The sequence below is a fragment of the Leucopleurus acutus genome (genome assembly GCF_964270905.1).
Source record: "Leucopleurus acutus genome assembly, chromosome: 19".
In the NCBI taxonomy this organism is placed as follows: domain Eukaryota; kingdom Metazoa; phylum Chordata; class Mammalia; order Artiodactyla; family Delphinidae; genus Leucopleurus; species Leucopleurus acutus.
Window position 1 is genome coordinate 16578647 of NC_139161.1, and position 17512 is coordinate 16596158.

The 17512-nt window shown below is 38.1% G+C and overlaps 1 protein-coding gene across 2 annotated transcripts in view; it reads left to right on the forward strand.

The window, feature by feature from the left end:
• The window catches only part of NSF (N-ethylmaleimide sensitive factor, vesicle fusing ATPase), a gene marked incomplete at its 5' end in the record, with an annotated part of 155985 nt that overhangs the window by 72398 nt on the left and 66075 nt on the right, over window positions 1–17512 (forward strand). For both annotated transcript variants that reach the window (XM_082861331.1, XM_082861332.1), the window contains one exon: window positions 13221–13420. In XM_082861331.1, the coding sequence (XP_082717457.1) occupies window positions 13221–13420 (200 nt within the window). The remainder of the gene's footprint in view (window positions 1–13220; window positions 13421–17512) is intronic.

Genomic DNA, 17512 nt, shown 5'->3' on the forward strand with positions numbered 1-17512 from the left:
TAGGTCTTTGAGCGATTTTGCATTAATTTTTGTGAAGGGTATAAAGTCTGTATCAATTTTTTTTTTTTTTGCATGTTGATATCCAATTGTTCTAGCACCACTTTCTTGAAAAGACTATTTTTGCCCCATTGTATTGCCTTTGATTATTTGTCAAAGATCAGTTGGCTCTATTCATGTGTACATGCATTTTTTTCAAATCCATTATTGACTGCTCCTAATTTTGTTTCTGCTTTGTTTTTTGGATCATTCCTCTTATCTTTTTCATAGCTTCAGTAAATTACACTTGAATTACAGCAATAGCTTCTTTATTGTCTTACTAGCCTTCGGTCTCCTTTGTTCCCATCCTGGAATATTTATTTTAAATATTCCTATCTTTGCAAAACTAGCTGTTTCTATCAGAATATCAAAGGAATTATAGAATCTCAGCATTGCAAGGGATCTTAAAAGTCATTTAATTCACATACTTGTCTTTTGTTTACATTTTCTCTCCATTTCTGCTGAATAACTTCTGCCAAGTTCTTTAGGCTAAGCTTGAATTCCTTCAATAACAGGAAACTCATTCTTTCTGAACACTGCGTTCCACAGCTGTTGATTTGAGTCTTCCTTAACTTAAGATGAAATACATGTCCTTGTAGCTTCTCTGCAAACTCTAGTTCTTCCCCAAGACTATACAGAACAAGGATAATCCTGCTTCCCTGTGAAAGCCCTTTAGGTATGTGAAGAAAGCTATTCTGTCCAGAACTAAACTCTCCTCAGATTCATGTTTTCCCTAAGCTAAAACTCCCAGCTTGATTGGTTCTTCTAGTAAACTCTTTTATAACTTAATTTTTATTCCTCTACCATTCTGTTCTCATTTCTCTGAACTTTAACATCTGTTTATGTTTGCTTTAAGTTGTGAAACTCAGAAATCAGTGGAGTACTTCGAGTACTGCAAGTGTAGTCCGTGGCATGCCGTAGACCAGAACTATCCATCCTTTGTTCAAAACATCAATCTCCTTTCAATGCAGGATGAAATTGCATTAACATTTTTGACATCCACATTCTATCTTGACTCATACCGACTTTATTGTTGAGTAAAACCCCCAAGTCATCTCTCACAAAACCATATCTCCCCCAATTGTACTCAAGTGTAGAAATCTTACATTTATTCTTTTTAAAAATTATTTATTTTTGGCTGCGTTGGGTCTTCGTTGCTGTGCGCAGGCTTTCTCTAGTTGTGGCGAGTGGGGGCTACTCTTTGTTTCAGTGCGCGGACTTCTCATTGCAGTGACTTCTCTTGTTGCGGAGCACGGGCTCTAGGTACACAGGCTTCAGTAGTTGTGGCACGTGGTCTCAGTAGTTGTGGCTCACGGGCTCTAGAGCACAGGCTCAGTAGTTGTGGTGCACGGGCTTAGTTGCTCCGCAGCATGTGGGATCTTCCTAGACCAGGGATCGAACCCATGTCCCCTGCATTGGCAGGCAGATTCTTAACCACTGCGCCACCAGGGAAGTCCCGCATTTATTTATTTTTTTTAATTTTTAATTTTTTGGCCACGCCTCGTGACATGTGGGATCTTAGTTCCCAGACCAGGGTTTGAACCTGTGCCCCCTGCAGTGGAAGCATGGAGTCTTAACCACTGGACTGCCAAGGAAGTCCCTTACATTTATTCTTGGTAACTTTTATCTTGTTAGAATAGCTCTTTGCTCTTCAACAGCTACAACTTGTCGAGGAATAAAAAAATATCCTTATTAGTTTATGATTTAATTAATGCTGTAGAACATATACACTAAATAAAATAAAAACCTAAGAACTCTTAGAAGGCAGCTTAATGTAGTGTCAGTTATAACTATGAATGATGTTTCTCAAAGTGTCCTCTGGCCTGCATTACAGTCACCTGGAAGGTGCTTGTTAAATAGCTTCCCCAGCTCCACTCCAGACTTAATGAATTCAAATTTCTAGGAGTAGTGCTTGGAAATCTGCATTTTAAGAGGCTCCATTGGGGACTGCAAGTAAAATGGGTTTAAAGCTAAGAGACAGAGGGAAAAAAAGAGGAAAGGAAAAGCTGTAAAATTCTGAAACTAATAAAGTACATGCTGCCAGATGGCAGCAAAGCAGGACCTGCTATAGTAGAAGCATGATCTTTGTCATCAAGAATTTGTGAAATACCAGGCCACACCCTCTGAGGGAGTAAAAAACGGATGGGGGTGTCAGCAAAGATTAGTTTGGAGAGTTACTACACATACCCCATCTTTAGTTCTAGGCTATCTAATGAGAGGATCTATAGTGAATCTCAGGTGACTAATTTGGATATAGACTAGTTGGGTGGTAGGCATCCTGCATAGATGCTTGGTACTTAGGGCACAGGCCTTTTCCACTTTATCATAATGGAACTCAAGGTGCTCTTGGCATTTTAAAGTTGATGGGGCAACAGCAGGTCTCTGCTGGACAAAATGATAACCAGAGATTAGACGATCAAAGACCTGACTGCTCAAATGGGGTCAGAAGTTGTGTTTTTAGTCTTAAGTATCTCCTTTTCTTAAAGATTTGCTAAGTGCCCAGCTAAGCAAATATAGATAACTCGTTTTAGAGGCTGACTGACGATCTTTGAAACAAACAAACAAAAAGCCCTCCTATATTATGAGTTGATGGAAGCTATTCTCCAGGTCCTCATTGCATGGTTGGAAAACTGTTTCTTAGTGTAAATAATCATATTGTACTACTAAAATGAGAAGTTGAATAGAACTAAGAAAATACTCATAATTCTAGGAGAAGTTAGAATTATGCAAACTTTAAAAGATTAAATATTGATGTTAATTTGTGATTGTGTTTTCTGCAAGTGCATGCATGATTTAAAAATAAGCATTCAAATCTGGTTTGTACAACTGCAGAGAGAGGCTTGCAAGACTTGTGAATATGTCCTGACTTGCTGCTAGTCTGTTGATAGCCTCCCTATTTTGGCAAACTTGGCAAATCTGTCTGCATTTGAACTGGAAGCTACTTGGGATTCCCCTTTAAACATCACAAAACCCACTTCACACTTCTCTCTCTTTATAGATCATGTTCCCACAAAATAAATTAAACACTCTTTATCCTGATGCTAATTTGACAGACATTCCTCCTAATTTATTATTATTCTGCTTACTCTTGTGTAAAGTTAGTGTTTGCTGTAATGTTTTCCTCTTTTGGATACCTAAAAGTTGACTGACAATTTTTCCTCAGTGCAGCTTGCCTTTGATAAAATCTCAGGAAAGCAAAGAAAATTCACTGCTTTTTAAAATTGAAGAGATTAGCAAATACAAATTTGTCACTTTTATGGATAATATTTGAAAGATTATGAACATTACTATTTATTCATTTTACTGCAGAAATAGGCTATGTATTTTTCATTGAGCTATTTTAAGAAAGATTACAATTAGTATATTACGTCTCATACATATTTTCATGTATTGTTTTCATCAGAGGGGCTACATAAGCCTTATTATAATGGATAAGTTCTTATTATATTTAGACTTTTAGGTCAAAAATCATTTCAAGCTATTAATAGCACACACTTAAAGCCTCCTAAAGTTCTCTCCACCAAAATTTGTATGATTATAATCACTGAATATCAGTATCAGTGAATATCAATACCTGGGGCTGCAAATTTTTACATTGTTGGAGAATTGCTAATTCAACTGGCAGAGAGTGGTAGTTAGAATTAAGGTGAGAAGTGCATATCATACTAATCTACCTCAAACTAAGAGGCAAAGGATGGGCAGTGGTAATCTAGCATTGCAAATGACCTTTTGGGTGAAGAACCCAGAAATAGCCCCAGTTCCTCTCAATAGAACCAAATCATCCCAGGTGGGTGCTAGCAGAGTGAGGTGTGTGCCCCCGTAAGAAAGAGGAGAGGCAGCTTTCTAATATCTGGTAGTTAAGGGCTATGAGAGTGGGTGCAATTGGGAGGATAAGGGGAACTTTGGAAAATAAATATTTATTGTAATAGAACAGGTTGGGGAGAAAGATGATAGAAGGATGTGTACACATGGAACTGATAGTTGTGGTAGCTCGGTTTTTATGGATGGAGCTACATCTTGACCCTAAATGAAGTTGGAAGGCTTGAGAAATAGGTGTGAATTGAATTCTGCCTAAGGCATAAGAGAAGCAGGCAGGATTGACTCTGATAGTAATCCACCTGGAAGAGAGAGACTAGAGCTACAGAGAATCCTGCTCTACTGAACACTAGTAAAATCTTTGTGAAACTGCTGTGTTACAACTCATTTACTACAGTGTTAATTTGGAGTTTGAGATTCATCAAAGGAATGGGCACTATAATTTGCAGTGTCCAAGTGACACTCGTGTTTTAGATAAAGTGCCTAAGGGGCCAGATGGTCACAATAGTCTCAGAAAGAATTTCACAAGCAAGATTGTCACTTATTTTCAAGCTTTAGGGTCACCTAACAATGATCTAATTCTCACATTAACAGTTGGGAGTCTGGTTCCATTTCATCACTCCTCTATAGCAAGGTGATAAAAAATAAGTTAATATTTATTAAGCCAATATTTACGAGATCTTCCTATGTGCCAGGAAGTATTCTAAGTGCCTTATGTGCATTATACTTAACCTTCATAATAATCTTCTGAGGTAGTTGCTATTATTTCCAGTTAGTAAGTGGAAGAACCAGGACTTGAATCCAGGCAAGCTGACTCCAGAGCCCCCACTTTTGAATTTATTTAATACAAAAAACTGTCCTTTATTCTGAGATTATGTCCACCCTACCTTTTGATATTACAGTATATTTTCTTATATGAAGTGGTGCTGATAGAAGATGCCAGGTTTGATATTTTTGTTTAAGAAATCTTTACCCTGCAAATTAAAAACTAAGCAACCCAATGACAACACTAATCTCCAGATATTTTTTAAAAAAGAAGTTGTTTAGCTAGTTTTGGAAATCTAAGTCTGAGAATCACTGGTCAGAAAAATGGGACTCTTAGTTAGTAATTTTTAATGTTCTCTAGAGATTTTTTTCACTTGATTTATTTCCTAATGCACTTAATCCAATCAGTCCTCACCTATCTGGCACCTGACCACAAGTCATACTTTCATCCATTTGACAAATATCTGTTGTGAAATATAATTGAAATGCAGCTTTGCGGTTCATATTTTAGGAAATCATTAAAAATACTTTATGACAAGGGCTCTAGAATGAGATACAAACAAGCCTTATACTAAATTATTTACAGAATGTAGTCTTATAGTGAGGTTCCAGTGTCATGTTCACTTAAATCCTTAGTAAACAATGGCGTTACCATTTGCTATGTTTATTTCTTTGGTGTTTTACATTATTTGTACTGTTATTAATAGCTATTACATAATGATATATTAATAGATATTAATACTTTTCATTGTCCCTAACATATGGAGAACAAAATGGAAGAGAACAAGAGTAGCCCTGCTAGAGACGAATGAACAGGGGAGCCAGACAAAGAAGTTGTCTGGCTTACTTGTTGCTCTAACTGTAATCTTCATTGTTTGCTTTATTTATCTATGTGTCATTGGCGACTTCAGTATCCTTGTTGGTGATTTGTGCAACAGTCTGTCTTCACAGTTCTTTGGAGTTCTCATTTCCATTTAACTTTTCTTTCACTCCATCTCAGCTGCTCACTCTTTGGTCATACCCAAGACTGCACCATCACTAATAACCACTACTTCGGGGATCTCAGTTTTAAGCATCTTGCTCTCTAGCCACCTCCCGTTTTTTCCTTGCTTTCTTCTAGCATAGCCCTTACCCCAACTCCAGCAAGTTTGACATGGGGACCTTCCAGTTAATTTACTCTGTCACTTCCCAGCCTTTTTGTCATCTTTACCCAGCTTAGATTCCATGGTCTATCACCTTCACCCTCCTCACATACACCCTTAACAGCCTTGCTCCTCATCTTGTATATGTCAGGTGTTTCTCAGCTACCTGCTTACTCTGTATCAGTACCCAGACTTAAATATGGCTTAAGAAAAACACAAAACCATGGTATTTGACCTCACTTTAAATTTAAGAACCAAATCTCAAGCGAGCCCTCAGTATTTCTTGGAGTCAGTATTTCCTTGCATTCCTTCTGTATTTACTTAATCTACACTTGAACTTAGCCAAAAGGCCGAGAAGGGATGTATTTCCTTAGTCTCATCAGTTTCCTCACCTACTCTCTGAGATGACTGGTTCCTCTCCATTCTTCTCAAACATCCAACACCACCTCTTCCATCCTTCCATCCTCACCAGCAGCTGATGACCTGGAATCTTTATTTCACTGAGAAAATAGAAATAATCAGAAGAGAACTGCTTCATCTTCCCACCTCCAAATGTAGCATTTGTTGAATGAATCAAAGAACATGATATCCCAGAACTTCATTTACTCCTATATTCAAATATAATTAGCAACTTAAAATTCCAAAACCAAATATATAAAGCCATTTTTGGCCATTTTGAAGTACACTTTTCACTACCACCTTCCTTTATGTTACTGTAACCAAGAGTTGTTATGTTTTGCCTCATCCAAATAAAAATTAGTTATTTTTAGGAAGATGATTAACAGGAGCAGTTAAATAACTGAACTCAGGAAATGAAGAGAAGAACTGCTTTGGCACTATATGTGATTATACTATTAGCCCACATTAGTTATTACTTATATGAGTTATAGAGGAAGGAGAAAAGGTGCGAATGACTTAGAAATGAAGACTAAAGCCTCAAACTTGGTGGAGAATGGAGGGAGAATGTTGAAAACAGGCCATGTGATAGTTTTGGATTTTTTTGGATGGAAAATTAGATAATAGACTTGAGCAAAAATTAGATAATGGACTCTAGCTAAAATTAGATAATAAACTTCAAATTAAATTAATACTTTACCTTGTGTTGCTAAACTTTAAGATTCAGTTTGAAAAAAAGAAATGTTTAAAACCAAAAAAGTCAATATTCTTATGCCAGCTTTGATAAAATTTATATTTGTATAATGAGTAAGAACCTACCTTACCTAACTGTAAGTTGCTTATATAATTACAGCAAAGAGGAGAGTCCCTCAGTAACCTGAATTTCGTATGCTGAGCTCACTTACCCAATGGCATCTGTCTGCTCAAGCACATTTCCCCACACATTTTCCCAATTCCCCACGTTCTTTCCAAACCTTTACCATGTTTCCCAATATCATCTCCTCATCCTGCATTTTGTAGATGACCTAAGCCCCCTACTTCACATAGTAAACAGAACCCAACAGCTTACTTCTTCTTCTTCTTCTCTTTACTTAACTAGTCTCAGAAGAAGTTTCCTTGCAGTTGTCTCCTTAAATCCCTACTCTTTGTTGCCAGAGTTCCTGAAAGTGTGATCTCTGTCTGTTCTTGCTTATGCTACTTAGCTTCCTTCTCCTACCACAACCCAAAATGATCTGACCCAGATCAGCATGAACTTTCTGATTTTTAAATCTGATGTTCTCTTTCCAGGCCTCATCCTTTGTCTCTGGAGCATTTGTCCCTATTGTCACATTCCTCTGCTTAAAGCTTTTTGAGGCTTTTCATGTGCCCAGAGCGGGCATTCAAAAATATCGAACCAGTAGTTTTGATATCTTCTCTGAGCTTTCAACAAGTCTTTCTTAATGGACATTACTGCCTGAATCTCAAATGCCTTATAGCCAAAAACAAAGTTATGATTTCCTCTTGCTAACCTCTTGGTTGTTTTCTGAGATTACTATCATTTTCCCCATGTGCCCCCAGGCTAGATGCCTTAAGGTCATCCTTGACTCTTCCTCTTTTTCTTATTTTCATTTGGTCTCTAAGTTTTGATGAATATCTCTCCTCTCTTCCATTCTTTTCCTACTACTATTTCTTAAGATTATTACCTCTTTCCATTCCTGGTCTCTTGTCTGGATTATTTCAGTAGTACATTCAGGGATTTTAATTTGAATTTCATGATTGGACCCCAGAGGATCAAAAAATCTTCTCAAAATTGCATGCAAATTTTTGTACATGGGCATTTTTTCTGGGCAGGTCCATTAGACTATTCCATGGGAAAGAAAATGAGAGATAGAATGAGAGAATATGACATTTTAAACAAGTCAGTTCCACTGATTTCTCATTCTTCTGTGCCTGCCCTTTGCTATGTAGTTCCCTAACCCAGGGAACTGATCTCTGAGTAGTGAGGGGGCATGTAAGACATAAAGGGAAAAAAAAAAGGAACAGTACAGCTCGCAGTCAGACAGTCCAGCAGCCAGAGATCAGAGGCTCCCCAGCATCAGAGCTAGGCCTTAATGTCCTGGAGAAGCTCAGGGGAAAGCTGGGGTATCAGTAGGGAGGCAGCCTTCTGAGGCCTCTGGACCCAGTTGTTCATGTGCTTGGAGGGACTTGGAGGGATAGGAAAAGGAAAACTTAATTGGCAAAAATCCAGAGCCAGCCAATGAGGCAGTGTCCCCAGAAAAAGGTTAAGAACATACCTCCAACTAGACTCCCACCCTCTGATCTTTGTTCTCTAGTCCTTCGTCTACTCCACCGCCGGTTAGTTTTTAAACACACATCTCATTATGTATCCTCCCTGATTAAAAAACACTGGGTTTTTACAAAACAAATTAAAAACTCCCGGGCTTGGTGTCAAGGCCTTCCTTAGTTGGGAACTTGTCATCCCCTTACTCAGGCACTCACCTCCAAGGCTCCCAGCCACAGAAGGTGATAACTGGTTGTTTTGAGAGGACAGCTTCTAGGTCCATACTGCCATGTCTAATCTAATGCTAATCTCTCTCTTTAGGGTGCCATTTCCCTTCACTTGCCCAACCATGAACCTCGAACTGGCCTTCAAGACCCAGACTGTATGTTACCTCTTCCCCTGTGTCCATCCCTAATTTTCTGCCATCACTCTAGCAGAATCAGTCTCTCTTGGCTAGGTTCCAAAAAACATTTCATGCACATCTCTGATAATGTCATATTATATTGTAGATAACCTATTTTTATTTGTCTTTCCTACTAAATCAGAAATGCCCTGCAGGTAGGGACTGCCTTTTTCATGTTTGTATCCCAAACACCTAGTTTCCTGCCTAGTCCAAACAGGAGCTTAATACACTTTTGTAGAATGGGATTACTTATGCAGAGTTTTTATGACTCATTTAAATTAGAGACCAATGCTTATTTAATAAGTCAGAAAGGCTATGATAATAATACAAATAACAAAGTCTCATTTCCACTGCTTATTCAAGTAACTGCTTCCTTTGTGGAAGTGGATTTTGAAAATCTTCACGTCATTGTGTGTGTGTGTATATATATATATATATATATATATATATTTTTTTTTTTTTTTTTTTTTTTTTTTGCGGTACGCGGGCCTCTCACTGTTGTGGCCTCTCCAGTTGCGGAGCACAGGCTTCGGACACGCAGGCTCAGCGGCCATGGCTCACGGGTCCAGCCGCTCCGCGGCATGTGGGATCTTCCCGGACCAGGGCACGAACCCGTGTCCCCTGCATCGGCAGGCGGACTCTCAACCACTGCGCCACCAGGGAAGCCCCATTGTATATTTTTGATGTGCTTTCTTGACAGCCTAAAGGAATTATGGTTCTCATGCAGACTAGAGTTTCTATGACATTCTTATTGATGTTATATTGAATAGATTCTGTAATTTCACAGATCTGTATTATATATAAGTTCCACGGATATGCATTTTATCTTTCAAGCTTCATGGTAATATTTTGTGGGTTATTTATTTTATGACATCTGAGTCAATTTAATTCAAAACACATTAAATTGAGCATTTCCCACATACAAAAACAGAGTTACAGAGTTAAAAATCTAGTATTTATGTATTATGTAGTTTGTCTTGCTAAATTTGTAAGTCCCAGTCATTGCAAAGGTGTTTTTTAGGTATTTAAATTAGTTCAGCCATGAAAGTACATACTGTTCATAATTTAAGAGCTTCAAATAATTTTTAAAAACCATCTTCTATCCCCCCATTTTCTCTGAGTTTTGTAGGAAAAGAATCAATAATTTACTTATTCAGCCATTTATTGAGTACATAGTATGTACTAGGCATTAGGCTGGGTGTCTGCAATTGAGGATTGATGAGACAGTACCTGCCCTTGAATAGTTTATAGTCTTAAGAGAAAAGAAAGTATATAAACAAATATTTGCAATTTAAACTTTGGAGAAGAGGAAGGAAGCTCCTTCTTTGAGAACTGATGCTGAGGTTGAGAAAAGAGATGCCTGCAGATAAATTTGTAGATAAAGAAGCAGGGATGTGAAGGGGGGTTGGAGATGTAATTAAGATTACTAATAACCTCATCAAAAGATAGGGAGATTAACCTGAAATATCTGGGTGGGCCCAACATAATCACATAAGGTAGTTTAAGGCAGAAGAGGCAGAGAGATGTGTCAGAAAGAGAAGCTGAAGAGAACTGAAGCATAAGAGAAACTCAGTCACTTGCTGGAGGGGGAACACATGGAAAGTGTCAAAAGGAAAGTAGGCAGCCTCTAGGAGAAAAGATCAACCTGACCCCTAGCTGACAGCCAGCAAAGAAAGAGGGATCTCAGTCTTACAGTCACAAGAAAATAGATTCTGTCAACAACCCACATAAACTTGGAAGTGGATTCTTCCCAGAGCCCCATTGGCCCACACCTTGATTTCAGTCTTATGAAAAATGGAGCAGAGCCACCCAAACCCACCCAAACTTCTGACTTAAAGAACTGTGAAATAATAAATTTGCAGTGTTTAAAAAAAGAGGGGGGCCAAAAAAAGAAGCAGGGAGCTGAAGGGAGTTCATACCTGATAGTCTTTTTTTTTTTTTTTAATATGAAAAGTAGGAAACTAGATCATCTCTAAGAATTAATGGCATGGGTAGTGCTTGAGAAGAGAACAGTGAAGTCTGGATAATAACTAAGGAGATATGGGAGATGAACAGAAACAGGTAAGGGGTGGCATGCAATATTGAGAAAGCAGTGAGAGTAGAACTGAAATCAGATAGCATGAGACTGTTAGGATATCAGTCAGCACAGTGGTGTAATTTTCTCTGGTCATGCTCTGGCCAATGTTTAGGTGCAGTAAAGCCATATTGTGTTCAGGGTTCATAGGGTAGGTATAACAGAAGTATAAGAATGCTGAGGAGGTGAGAGTCTTTGAAAGAAAGCATGGCTTAATATGGAAGGAAGTGTGGTTAGAAGGAAGTTGATAAACTTGGAGAAGGTTGAGACTGGAGAGATGTGGCTAAGGGCTGGTACTTTGTAGGTACTTAGCAAGTCTTCATTTTATCCTTCCTGGCTCTCCCCTCCTTGTGCCTGTTTCACTCCCTCCACCACCACCTGCCTCTTTAATGGTTTATACAAATAGTTTCAAATCAAGATAGTAGCAGTTGGTTTGGAGAGGAAGGCTAGGAGCCAGGTTCCAAAGTCCTCATCAGATGTGTCCCAGTGGCTTGGATGCTGACAGTGCCTGGTGGTGTTGGCCTCTAGGAGAAGCTCAAGGCTTATCCCCTTATCTCCTTACCCCTCATGCCCCAAGGGTGGGACAAGGGCAAAGACATTTTATGGGCCACAGTTCTTTTTTTTAATTTAATTTATTTATTTTTGGCTGCATTGGGTCTTTGTTGCTGCACGCGGGCCTTCTCTAGTTGCAGTGAGTGGGGGCTACTCTTCATTGTGGTGCCCGGGCTTCCCATTGCGGTGGCTTCTCTTGTTGCAGAGCACGGGCTCTAGGCACGTGGACTTCAATAGTTGTGGCACACAGGCTCAGTAGTTGTGGCTCACGGGCTCTAGAGCACGAGCTCAGTAGTTGTGGCACACGGGCGTAGTTGCTCCACAGCATGCGGGATCTTCCTGGCCCAGGGATCGAACCCGTGTCCCCTGCACTGGCAGGCGGATTCTTAACCACTGAGCCACCAGGGAAGTCCCTGGGCCACAGTTCTTAGGACAGGAATTTACTCTGTGATGAGAAGGGTTAAGAATCTAAGCTTTTAAGGGTTTCCACTAAGTTCCCCCTGTCTCTACAAGTCTAACCAGAAGCACAGATCTCATTACTTTTAAGGATTTAAAAGGGAGTCTTTTTTTGAAACAAAGATAGAAGCAATGGCTGTACTGGCAACCCAAAATATCTTCCTCCTCAGAATCTAAAATTTCTAGTAGAGTTGGTTGAATCTTGTAGTTTCCTTTATTGAGTCATTTGATGTATTGTCGTAATTTTTCTTAAAGATATAATTTTTTAAGGCTTTTGTTCCAAATGAGGACATTTTCCATAAAAATACACTGTATCCCATTTCCAGAAATTTTCTTGTTCACCTGTAGTTTTGAGTGTAACGCTTGAAATCTAAGAATTCATTATTTCACAGAGTGCTTTTTTGGTGTAGTATAAAGAAAAAACGCGTAAGTAAAGAGTCATGCATCTTAAGTGTGAAACTTAAATAGGTGAGAATTCCTAGAGTGAGTAAACAGAAACCAAATTTCATCTTAATCTTAAGAAATGGAGTAAATGCTTGTGTAGAGTGGGCTAAAGAAATCCCAGGGAGTCTAAATCATTAGTCTTGCTATTTTGCTATCGTTAATGATACCTTTAAGGCATTTAGCAATGGTTGCCTAGAAAAGAATTGAATACTATTCTCGTGAAGCTTCAGTTTCATTTTCATCCTGGTGGCTCTGAGAAAACACGTTTCTCACTTGGCATAGTCACGTGAAATAGGGCATTCGACTTCATCCACAAAGTCTGTAACATCCATCTGGATCCTATGGATTGCTCTATACCCACCCAACTCAGACATGTCTGCCCTTTCTTCAAGTGCTTGTATTGACAGGTAGACCTGTAATTTCTTTGACTAAGATACAGTTTCCGTAGCCTGTCGTATCATAATAGATCTGTGTTGGGTTAAACTTGCCTAAAAACAGATCTTTTTTCCCCCTGGCTTTAAAGTAAAGGATAATGAAAAAGAAGTAATATTTCCTAATTAGGTATTTAGGTCAAAGAGACATTTTCAGAGTTAAAAGTATTCGTTCTCAATGATAATTCAAATATACTTTTCCAAAGACCTTTAATTGGCAGCTTTCCCCCTCAACTTTTGGTATTGGTGTAGGAATTGTTTGTGGATTTTCTATTTTAAAAAGATCTTCAGTTCATTCTTGTTCTGTTCATAGCACCTAGATATTAATATATGTTAATGCTATTGCTGTATTCTTCCTGACATTCATGTGAAGAAGAAAGAAAACTTTGATGTCTTACTTGGATTTTAGTTAGTTGATGTAAGACTGTTTTCTTTTCCTTTTTAGGTTGCAAACATGTTAAAGGCATCCTGTTATATGGGCCTCCAGGTTGTGGTAAGACTCTCTTGGCTCGACAGATTGGCAAGATGTTGAATGCAAGAGAGCCTAAAGTGGTCAATGGGCCGGAAATCCTCAACAAATATGTGGGAGAATCAGAGGCTAACATTCGTAAACTCTTTGCTGATGCTGAAGAGGAGCAAAGGAGGGTAATGTTAACATAAGTACAATTTAGTGAAAGTTTGTTATCACTTATATGATGATTGAAACCCAGAGTTATGGTGGAAGACTTGTTGCTGTGATTTATAGTTTGAAGAAATTGCAGATAAAATTTATTTTGAACTGAGTTATGTCACTGAACTGGGATTATGGGAGATTTACATGTTGTGAGCAGATGTCAATATCCACATGTTCATAATACAAAGATAGATGATTATATGAGCCAAAGGTTTTGCAAAACAGATCATGAATATGTATTTAAGTGACACTTTTATTCCACATTACTTCCAGAGACTTGAACTCATTTATCCTAAAAGAGAGAAATTAAATCCATAAAGGGACTTGTAGAATTAAGTATGTGTAAGGTTCATGTGCAGAAAGCTAGTTTACTTACCACTGACTTAACTCAGCTGTAGTGACAGGTATAAGTTGTTAGGTCTCAAAGGAGAACTTGATTGGGGTCTTAGAAAAAAATAAAATTAACTAAAAATCAAGCCAGAGTTTACTAATTGTGATGGTTAATTTTGTGCTAATTTGCCTGGGCCTCAGGGTGCCCGGACATCGGTTAAACATTATTCTGGGTGGGTTGTGTTTACCATTTGAATCTGTAGACTGTCCCTAATATGCCATCCACTCCGTTGAAGGCCTGAATAGAACAAAAAGGCTTACCTTCCCTTGAGTAAGAGGGAATTTCCTACTGCCTGACCTGGAATATCAGTTTTTTCCTGCCTTCAGACTGAAACTGAAACATCTCTTCCTGGCTCTCAAGCTTGTAGGCCTTTGGACTGGAACTACACCATCAGCTCTCTGTGTCTCCAGTTTGCTAGCTGCAGAACTTGGGACTTGTCAGCCTACATAATTATGTTAGCCAGCTCCTTACATTTAATCTCTAGATAGATAGATGGATAGATAGATTTTATTTATATATCTATATCTATATCTATATCTATATCTTCTTTTTTTTTTCAGGTACCAATAGAATAGATAGACTAGATCTATAGATCTATTGATTCTGTTTCTCTGGAAAACTTTGACTAATATACTAGTATTAATATATTTGTTTCATTAAAGGAAAGTTTAAAAACAGTATTGTGGAATTTCTGGTTCTGGCAATACAGTAGACTAAGTAACCTGAAAATCTTCCTTCTACAAAAATCTTCAAATGCTGGATAAAATATAATCCAGCTAAAATCATTTCAAATGCACAATTGAGCTCTCAGGAAAGAAAAGGAAGTCTTCAGAAATCAAAAGAAAACTGAAAACTAGAGTAGTAAAGATAATGAGCTGCAGCTTTTGGTTCTGGTAATGTGTGCATTTGGGTTTTATCATCCACTAGGGGCATAAAATGAGTCCTTGAACTTACTTAAGGTGTGGCCTAGGAACTGGAACCTTCAAAGCAGCTCTGTCATCAATGAAAAGCATGACTAGAAAATATTTCCCTACCAGCACAGAGAAATAACAAAACCTTTTAACTATTTGCCTGGGTTCTAGAGTGGGAGATGAGGAATCTGCCATGGGAATTCTAACCCATGGATCTTTAACTCATGTTTAGGACTTGAAAACACACACACACACACAAACACCCCACTATGTAGTCTGGGGCCCCAAAATTGAGAAATTAATTTTAAAATGAATCCTGGGCCAATGTTAACACATAGGGTTGTTAGATATAAGCACACCCCAAGGGATACTCCAACAAAGCCAGGCCACAAGAGATTCTCACAGGGGAAGCTAAAATAGCTCCAATAAATGGAAAATGTCATCATCAAAATTTTAAACTCAGCAACTAGGTTAAACATAAGCAGTAGTTTCAGCTGAGGAGAGAAGTGATGAACAGTAGAATAGATCTAAAGAAATCACCCAGAATGTAGCACAGAGAGATAGAGAGATGGAAAATATGAAAGAGAAATTGAGATAACAGAGTTAAAATGAGAAGTCCAAATAGAAAGAATAGTGTAGAGGCAATATTCAAAGATAGAATGGCTGAGAATGTTCTAGAATTAATAAACATAAATACTTAGATTCATGTAGCACCATGAGCCCAAATGGGATAAGTAGAAATTTATGTCTAGATGCATTGTAGTGAAACTGGAGAATGCCAAAGAAAAAAAGAGAAATGTCTTAGTATCAACAAAAAAGAAATGATGATGACATCCAAAGGAATATCCATTATGTTGACAGTAAACTTTTTAACAACAGCAAGAGAGACCAGAAAAGAGTGGAAGAATATCTTCACAGAGCTAAGTAAAAATAACTGTCAACTTAAAATTTTATACCCAGCTTAATTCTCATTCAGGAATAAGATGAAATGAAGATATTTTTTTAGACAAAGTCTAATAGAATTAACTAGTCACAGAAGCTTGTTGGAAGAATGTGAAGCAGGATATATTTGAGAATGAAGAAAATTGAACCCAGAAGGAAAGCAGTGGATGCGAGAAACAATGGTGAGCAATGAAATTGGTAAAAATGTAGATAAAATCTGGAACTTCTACTTCTAGTTGTGGCAGATTAGGTAATCTGAATCATGCCTGCCACTGAAGACTACTGGAAAAGCTCAACAAAATGTTTAATTTTTTTTTTTTTTAATGTGCTTGGAGGTATCAGAGAGCTTACAAGATCTAGGGGGAGAATGGAGGCCCAGAAAAAAAGGTCCCAGCTTATGGGGGTCACTGTTCCTCTGGAGAAATTAGCCATTTCTGGAGGGAGCTGCTAAACAGCTATGCAGCCCTCTTGACGGGCTAGTGGGTATAAGGGGGACAGAGATTAGAGCCTGTGGCCCACAAAGAGGGGACGTCTGATGAACATGCCTCATTTTGAGTTGGGACTCTGAAGGGCTACACCATAGGAGCAAGCGTTAACCAGAAGCAGACATGCTGTTACAGAGGCTACAGATCAGCTTTGAGTCATATCATTCTCTAAAATTAGGCTGAGGGTTCCTAAACCACTAGTGCCCCCAGACATTTGGCAGAATTGTAGATCCTTCCTGGTGGAAGGTAGTATCATGCAAGGCCATAAACTATTTCTATAGTTTGCAAATGCAATGCCTGGCTTATAATCAAAAGCAATCAGATACACAAAGACATAAACAACATGAAGAAAGAGAAACAAAAGATGATAGAAATTGGGCCTCAAGATACTGGAATTCTCAGATACAGACTTTTAAAATAAGTATACTTATTACATTCAAAGAGAAACAAGATTGAAAATTTTGGCAGAGCACTAGAAACTTAAAAAAAATCAAATGGAAATTCTGGGAATGAGAAATTCAGTAAATTAACTCAAGTTTAAACAACAGATTAGACACATCTAAAGAGAGAATTAGTGAACTGAAAGATGTTAGACAAAAATAACTACAGACAAAGGATGAAAGGAATGAAGAGAGATAAATACCACAAGAAAGTCTAGTGCACAATTTAAATTTCCAGAAAGTCAGGAGAAAGACGATGGGGCAAAAGCAGTATTTGAAGAGAAAAGTGTTTAGAACTTTCTAAAATGGGTGAAGAACATCAGTCCATGGATCCTAGCAGTGATATAAACCTCAAGCAAAAGAAATACCGAAGAATTCTACACTTATAATCATTGTTAAATGGCTGAAAATAAAAAAAGGAGAGAGAGAGAAATCTTAAAAGCAGCTAGAGAAAAAGAAGGATTACCTTCCAATAAACAGCAATTAGCTGGCAGCTGTCTTCTCAACAGAAATGACGAAAATCAGAAATCAGTTGAATGTCATTTTTTAAGAGAATAGCTGTCAACTTAGAATTTACATTGTCATGTAAATATACAATAAAGTACTGTATTGTAATAAAAATAGACTGGCTGTACACAGTTGTGAATCTAACAAATAAATGTTGAGCAAAAGAAAACACAAGAAAGGATCATATATACTATATGATTCCATTTATATACAGCTCAACTAAAGTACAGTGTTTAATGATGCATGCTTCTAAGTTGGTAAAACTATAAAGGAAAGTGAGAAATAATTACCTTAAAAATCAGATTGTGGTTGCCTTTGGGGCATGGAGGGGAAGGGTGTTGGGGAAGGGTGGGGAGGAGGCACTGCCAGGATGCTGGCACTCTTCTGC